Raw genomic sequence first — 8528 nt, 5'->3', positions numbered from 1 at the left:
TATTTCCTGTACTCTGCTGATAACAAAAGCCCACAGCCGAATTTAGAAACGAATGCGTATTTATTTATGTAAATCGAATACATAAAGAGCACAGAATCAGAAAGAAATCAATGCCAAGAGCTAATTTCCAAACGGTAGCACAATTTTGCATACGAGTATACTCGTAAGTATAATTCAAACACATGTTCCTTTGTTATTCCCCTGTTGGGGATTTTTGCGCAAAACTTTCTAAGCGAAAGCTCAGCTTGCCGATCCGGTAAATGAGAAAGTATGGAAGTAGAGTTTGGAGAAATAAGAGGTAGGCAGGCATGCGTGTAAATACATATAAAATATATATTTGTGCTTATAGGATTTAAATAAACATGTTGTTAGTTTTGTTATTGTTGTATTGGTACGATTGGTTATAAAGGCCTTTATCAACCGATCTACGAGTGCACCGAATACGACGTCACTTTGCCATTGTCATTGATGGTGGTCTGTGCACCACGACGGCTGGTGCCATCCCCATTGCTCGTGCTGAACGAGGAGACCGAGACGCCCTTGTAGCCACCACCTCCGCCTCCACCGCCGCTGCTGCTCGAGCCACCGAAACGGTTCACAATGTTGGGTTGAGCCTGCCAAAGAGACAGAAAATACATTAAAAAGTTATAAGGACGATTCTTAAAACAATTCTTAAGACAGTACAACACTAAAAATTGTTTAAGAAACTCAAATATTAACACCAAAAATTCCAAAAATTAACATTCATTTAAATTTCCCAAAAATCAAATCTTTTCAAATATAATTATAAAGAATTTGAAGATCTGAAAGTCATAATATGATTTTTATCTTCAAATCTAAGCGATTGAAGTTCAATTGAAAGCGAAATTCAAAAAGAGGCATATCAGTTCTAAACAAAAACTATTATACAATATCACATACATATCTTGTAAAATATTTAAAAATATTTTAAAATGTTCCAAGTACATTAATAATTTCTATTATAAATGAAATATATAAAAATATATGAAAAATGTTTGCGAATTACGATTTTTGATCAAATAATTCATTTTGAATTTAATTTGTACAAATAGGAATATTATTATGTATAGAAGTTTTATTTTACACACAAATCTACTTAAACTTTGCCTGAAGTTGATTTGTTAATACTTTCAAGTAAAATTGGTTAAGAAATAGTGTAAAAGTGATATTCAACTAATTATTTCTAATTATTTCTAATTCCAGTATCCATTTTGTGTGTTTTTCAAAACATATCACCATTTTAAAGTCCTCAGTTGTCCATTTATCGCGTATGAAGCTTTTGATTATACGATTTTTTGGCTATAAGAGTTTTTTATTAATCACCGAATATTAATTTTTGCATTATAAAATTGCACCTAAAATAATTTTACGATTTCACTAAAAACACAAGCACTTCTCATACGACAGACCTAATCACTATTAGATTCATTTAAATTCAATTCTATTTAATAATTTATTTACAATAAAAGATCAGATCTCTCCCCCGTGCTTCTCATACGCATGATCTAAGCAGAGCCACTTAACTGACTTAATCAACAATATATCTCTGTTTTAATTAGCGTGAGTAGTATGGACTGACAGTTTCGACTCACGGCCCTCGACATAATCGAAATGCAAAATCACTAATCATGAAATTCCGGATATATGTATTACTTGATGGGGAGAAGAAACATTCTGACGTTAGTAGAATACATTTAAAATGCATGTACTGTCGATTAGAAAAAATTAACTAATATGGGTTCTCTACTGATTTCTTTTTTTCTGTATAAATTCAAATAAACTCTCTAAAACGAGCGAACCAATAGTCCAAAAAGAACACCTAATAAGGCATAAAAACATGCGTATGCGTATAAACCTGACATGTATTGAGCAACGAGAGGCGCGAAGAAAGTGTTGAAAATTTCAATTAGCACTAAATCGCACGCGATGGATCTTTACTCGCAACACCTACCGGATTGGCGGGGCTTATGTATGCAGTTTGTCTGTGACCGTTGGGACCAATGGATCCTGCGGCTGCAGCGTAGCTGGGAGCGTAACGGTGTAGGTTGTAGGATCCGGAGTTGGTGGCCGGTCTGTAGCGGTTTTGGCGCACAATATTGTCGTTGTATGCCTGTTGGGCGGCTATCTGCTGACGTATGCGCCTGTGGAAACGGTATATTGGTTAGAGAAGTGTTGGAAAACGCTTGAGAACTTGTATTAGTATAAGCATTAGGTGGCGTAATTACGTGTCTTCGTTGTCTATGGTTGCATCCGCAAATGCAAAAGCGTCACCAGCTGTGGCCAGACCCGTTATAGCTCTACAAATAGATTACAAAGCGGCATTACCCGTCACAACTACCCCAGACACCAACATTAAAGTAACTCTATCAATGCTCACTGTTGCGTTGCCAAGTTCTGCGCCAGCACGTGATTCGTCAACTGCTGATGGAACAGATAGGGATCGATGATGCCATAGCCACCGAAACCAGCACCATAGCCATCATAGTCGTCGTAGTCGTAGTTTCCGGTACCCACATGAACGCCGCCACCGTTGCCGTTGTAGGTGCCTGTGTAGCCACCGTTAGCACCATTACTGTTGGAGTAGCTTCCCGAATAGCTGCCGACATTGTTGCGACGTCTGCGCGTCGTACGCACTGCAGCCCACGAACGACACAGAAAACAGTGTTAGAAAGCGCTGTATGCTGCAATTGCAACACTGTACTACTCACCCGCTTCGCTGTTGAGGGCGCTCATTACTATACAAATCAGCAATAGTTTCCACATTTTAATAAATTCGCTTTTACATACAAAATTCGTTTGTTATTTGGGTATATTTTTCGGAGCTAGATAAAGTGAATTAATTTTATATGTATCTTCATTTAGATGGAAGCAACAAATTAAAACTGGTATCAGAACATTGTAAAGTCGACCGGTTTGCTGCCCCTCAACTTATTTTTGTTTGTGCGCAGTTTCTGGGAACGTGTAAGGCCTTTGAATGGTTGAAACTTTTGCGAAGTGCTGCCAAAATTGCACTCCTCTAATGGATAAATTAGGTTCGAAAGCTTATCAGAAAGTGACAATCTGAATGACATCACTGCAAAAAGTAGAGCAGAGCATATATTTTTGGCAACAGAAGGGCTGAGACCGAAGTGAACTTAATTAATAGCTGAGACTATATTTCCCACAGATGAGACTTCATCTCATTGAAATGAACAATTTTATAACAACTTTACATATTCCCTATATTCATTATTCCATAATATCTTTTTTAATAATATAAGGGAAGGCAAAAGACGGCATTCCCCCCGACATTTTTATGTAATTTTTTAGATTATTAGATTAATTTGTAATTTTCTCCAAATTGGTTAATAATAAGAATAATTTACTTATTTTTTCCACTTCTTTTCGTTATAATCTCATAAAATTCTTCTTGCCTTGCAATTAATTTTACATAATTCTAATAAATCAATTGTTAATATTGTTAATGGGACATTTTTCACCTTCCCGGTAAATAAGAACTTTTCCGAATGTTCAAAAAATGTATATGTTTATCAAAATCTAAAATTAAATGTAAACCGTTAGAAATTAATTCTTTTTTGTACTGATATTTTATTATTATGAATCAGATTTACGCTATAACATAATATTTTACACACATATACGGAACCAAAGTATTTCAATTTAACTTTATGTTCATTTATACATTTACAGCGAAAACCTTTCACTAATTGGGATCGGCACGTTGTCTTCTCAGAGGAACCTGGCAAGTCTATTGCGGTGAGTTTAATTAACTATTTTGTATTTAACAAGTATTTTTTATTTAACAAGTGTTCTTTTAAGTGTCTCCAAATGCATGTATTTTAAATTTAAAAAGTTAGGCGTTCACTAATTTTTATTAGTGCAAATAACAACAATCGCCTTTTAAAAAATAGTAATTTTGCTTCTATCTTTCTAGTTCTATTATATTTTGTATGGCTTACATTAAAAACAAAATCATCGCTTATTTTCAGTCCCTAATTAGTTTTCCAAAACGAAAGAAATAAGACACTTAAGGCTTAAAATTATTCGTCGAGTGTGATATTTTATTATAGAGTTTTTAATTAACAGTACAATAAAAGCTGTTAAGTTATGCAATACATTTTTTTTGTGCCAACTTTCTATTTGTGGAATTCCCCCACCATGCGATATAGATTCGATAGAGATAATCAATTTCTGCTGAAATGAGAGAGTTCTGCCGCACGGGGCTAAATGGTATTACTACTTATGTATGTATGTATAATTAATACTAACGCGATTCTGCCATTAACTGCGCTTTTATGCAACTACCGGTACTGCCGGTACTGCCGACTAATGAATGCATTTTCATTTTTCAACCTGCTGCGGGTGCTCATTGTGTAGGGCTCTCCCCTATGCCCTCTGGCCCCTCCCCATGGAGCTGAATGGGTTCCCGAAATGTATTTGCGAAGCCGGAGGCGAATTCTCAGCACGACTGTACTAACCACAACAACAATGGCAGCATTTATTAAACTCACTTTTTTCTTCTCTGTGCGACTATTTAATTGCCCTTACACGATTCCCCAATAAACAAATTGCACAAATTACAGACGAAAATCGAAGGGAGCCGCCGCATTTTAACGGAAATACCCAAAATGTAAATTAATGAATTTCTATATTGAAAATATTGTATTTATAATTCAATTTGTTTGTTCTGCTACCGCAGTAGGGGGCGATGTGATTTTTTTTTTTTTTAGTTTTTTTAAACCGGTTCTGTTAATTTGTTGCTCTTTTTATTAATTTATTTATCTTTTTCGGTTCGATGAAGTTTTGCATATATAGTAAATGTAAATGTATCGACTTCGTTGATTTCTTTAAATAATTTTTGAAGTTTTTTCTTCGGTTGCTGCGCATTTTGCCAAACATTTGTTTTCTTGAAGCTTTCATTCGCTTACAACTTGATATTTTTATTAAAATGTGTGTGCGTGCTTATAATTTAAATAATTTTTTGAAATACTCTTTAATTGCAATTCACTTTGTCTTGTCAACGAGTTGTTATTTTGGCAAACGTCGTGTGTGCTTCTTAATTGGGGATTTTTTTGTTCTTCTTTTTGGTCTTATTACATAAATTTAAGCATTAGCACTCTGAATGACGAGTTGTTTTTATTGGGGTGCTGTCATAAGTTTTTATTTGAATATAGAATCTTTTTTTTTTGCGTAAGGCTGACGCATAGCCAGGCCTAATAGTGGAATATTTCGCGACATTTATTTCGCATTCATGATGAAATTGAACAATTTTAAATATAAATGCGATCGAAACTTCTCGTATGGTATAAGGATGCATTTTTCTTGTCTCTTCAAAGTTTTCAAAGTGAAATTCTTAAATGATTCTTAAACTTGTCTGCAAAACTGATATTCATGTAAGCTGAGACTATAATTCACACAGCTGAGAACTGAACTAGAATTGTTTATAAATATCGTATCAGCAACATATATTCAATACTAATGTATTGAACTTAGGAGCATGTATAATCGCACACATCAAAAGAAAAACGAACACTCTTTTGTCTTTTACGAAATTATCATAAGTTCTCTTAAGAGCCTAATATTGTTTTATTAAGAAATTTAATTGTTTCTCTAAACTATTTTCCTAATCGAAAATGTCCCTTAAATATGTATCCATTTTAAGATGCACTGACAAAATAAATCAAAGTATATTTATCATGGATAAAAAGTAAAACACAAAACAACAACTTTTCTTCTACAATTCCCTTCCTTTATCTTATCATATTCATAATTATAGTAAAAATAATGTATTTGAAGAATATATATTTATGTTTTCTTTTTCTAATGCATGTGCATATTAAAAAGTCAATTACTCAAAAACAATATTATTAAACTTCTCATTCCAAAATTGGATATTTTAAACTATTGCGGTATTTAAGAAGAAATTATAAACAAATATTTTCTTCCAGTAATCATTATTAAATTAAATATTAAATATCTTGGTAGTAAGCGAACTATAAATTTATTTGATTAAATATTTCCCAAATATTTAAAATGATAAACCTAGTACCTGATCCTCATTTTCCATTAAAATACATTTTAAAATTGATGTTACAAATAATGTGAATTTTTAAACAGACTTAGGCATATTATCAGAATTAATGCATAACTCCTGACACATTTATGATGATCTAATGCAGGCATAGGTATTCAGATGAAATGAAATCAATTGGATATTGTAAGCTGTAGAGGGATTCCAAAAGTTTCTGCCACTACTAACATTTTAACTTTGAACTTATGATACCTGTATTAATCTATCTATATATCTATATCATCACCTTCTTAAAAAAGTGATATATTAATGTTATCTTATTTTTTATCTTAAAATCCTAGCATTAGAATCCTGCAACAGTTTTGACTATATATGTGAACTGTTTTAAATATTAAACAAAGTACTGATCGCTCTTTTTTTATTTGTATTAAATATCATCTAATTCCAGAAACTAGCAACTTTCTAAGTCGTAGGATACTGACTAAAATAAAAATACATAAGAATAACATTTGTCGACAAAATTTAAGAAATCGGTATTGACTTATTTGAGAAGAAAGGTTCGAATGATAAAATGAATTCCATTACATATCTTTCCTTTTTTAAAAACATTTGGTAATACGATTTACAAAAAAAGAAAGTCTCCAGTGTTTCACTTTGTAAAAATCCACTGATATTTTCTTATTGAATTCAATTTTTCGAGAACACCCCTAATGTGTTTAATCAGCAAAGCGTAGCAAAATTTTTAATTGAAATTAACACTTTTCGAAAATATTCCAGTTCGAAAACAGCTTTTACAGGTTTCTAATTATAGGCTTTAAACAACTCTTTATGCGCTTAAGTCAGAAAATGCATTTAAAATAATAAAGTTATTCAGATTATGTAGATTGTTGCAACGTTTTAGTAATACAATTATAATGAGAAGGTTTGCATTGCTCCTCAATGAAACAAGTAGTTTGTTTATTGAACTTTAATATGTTTTCAAGATCACAGATTTTGCGCCGATGTGCTGGCTGATAAGAAATAGACACACGCACCACCACCACACAAGACGAGGTTTGTTGACTAACTGATTGATTGACAAAGTGATGACTGTTCCTCTCCGACTCAACACTCTCACACCAGCACAGAAATCAAAACGCAACTGCGCCACCAATTTGCAAAATCAACAAAGTTATAGACCGAAGCGACCGATCGCGGCAGAAGCGTCACTCGAGCTGAGCTCACGTCGGTTCGACTCAGACGACTATTCGACTCACTTGTTGCTGTTGCTGTTGTTATTGTTTTTGTTTTTGGCAATATTTTCACAATTCGAAATCAAGTTCAAGTTCTCGCTCTGAGCTGCAGGCGCGTTCTACACTTTCCGGCACCTGGGAAGCGTATGAGTCCGAACCGATCGGACCAACTCCTCTTATAAACAGGTGGTGGTAGGCAGTCGGTGGGTCCGATAGTTGGGTGTTTCGCATATTCTGTAGAGATAGATACTGGTTTGGCAGATGCGCCTTTTCTCTCGGCGCTTCTGCTCTCTCCACCTCTCTCCATACATAGTACTTGTATATATACGAGTATACTCGTATGTGTAGGGAATGTAAAACAATGAATGCTTTGAGGCTTTCAAAAGCCACTGTTTGCGACTAATTATCATAAATGTACGCTCTTTCTATTTGTTTGATCTAAGCGTTGCTTCCATCTCCTCTGTTTACATAAAAACGAGTTAGCACGTCTATAGTAGTATGCATGGTACGAGTATATAGCCAACAAATCTGCTGGCAGCCCAATTTAAATGAATCATTCAGATTCGACAACAGAGAGTGTAAGAACTAGTTTATAACAACAAATTATATTATATTTAACTTTCTAACCCACCGACATCACAGATGATAGTTAACAGTTAATCGCCGATCAAATTGCTTAGCTTTAGCGATATTTGTGAACTGAAACATTAAGAACTTGTGTAAATTGTCACGAAAATTGGACCGACATTTAAGAATTAGTGTACTATATATATATATTTTTGATGTTGAAATTTTAACCAATTCTAAGCTTCCTCTCTCTGTTCAGTTTTTTTTTATGGTAGATCTACTGACGTCTCTCACCGCCCTTGGCTGTGAGTCAGGGCTTAGCTAGCCGAAAGGTAAATAAAATCCCCCATTGAGTCGGAGGCGTTTATTAAATATTATTGTAATTTGAGTAGATTTATCGTACTTAATGCTTTTTATGGCTTTTATATTGTTTTGTAATGTAGACAGTCAATGTTTGTTGACACAAAAATATATTAATTGAATAACAAATAAATAAATATAGAGAATACCCTTGTCTTTCTAAGTCTAGAGCTATTAAAAAGTTTTTAAATTACAGCCCTTCTGCTTTTGAGATCAATTTACATATAATTTTCTTGCTTCTTGGAATTGAATTAAACCTTTATACGAAGTTTTAGTAAATCCAATCTTATTCTGATTTATAACTAGTATTTTTAAAT

General features: G+C 33.6%; 1 protein-coding gene across 5 annotated transcripts; it reads right to left on the bottom strand.

Moving 5' to 3' along the window:
- Positions 1-309: 309 nt before the first annotated feature.
- On the bottom strand, positions 310-7443 carry LOC115626231 (RNA-binding protein FUS). 5 transcript variants are annotated; one of them, XM_030521531.1, is made up of 6 exons: positions 7309-7442; positions 2730-2843; positions 2399-2654; positions 2247-2318; positions 1973-2162; positions 310-614 (listed from the first exon to the last, which is right to left on the bottom strand). In XM_030521531.1, the coding sequence occupies exons 2-6, from the start codon at positions 2782-2784 to the stop codon at positions 426-428; spliced, it is 762 nt and encodes a 253-aa protein (XP_030377391.1). In that variant the 5' UTR covers positions 2785-2843; positions 7309-7442; the 3' UTR covers positions 310-425. The 5 variants fall into 5 exon arrangements, with proteins under 5 accessions (XP_030377391.1, XP_030377394.1, XP_030377393.1 ...); XM_030521534.1 differs by having other exon boundaries at positions 2730-2797; positions 7309-7413; XM_030521533.1 differs by lacking the exon at positions 7309-7442 and adding an exon at positions 7120-7255.
- Positions 7444-8528: the final 1085 nt, after the last annotated feature.

The sequence above is a fragment of the Scaptodrosophila lebanonensis genome, unplaced genomic scaffold (assembly GCF_003285725.1).
Source record: "Scaptodrosophila lebanonensis strain 11010-0011.00,11010-0021.00 unplaced genomic scaffold, SlebRS2 tig00000080-arrow-pilon, whole genome shotgun sequence".
Lineage (NCBI taxonomy): Eukaryota > Metazoa > Arthropoda > Insecta > Diptera > Drosophilidae > Scaptodrosophila > Scaptodrosophila lebanonensis.
The sequence above is the reverse complement of the archived record's forward strand: the minus strand, read 5'-3'. Positions and strand labels throughout refer to the sequence as shown.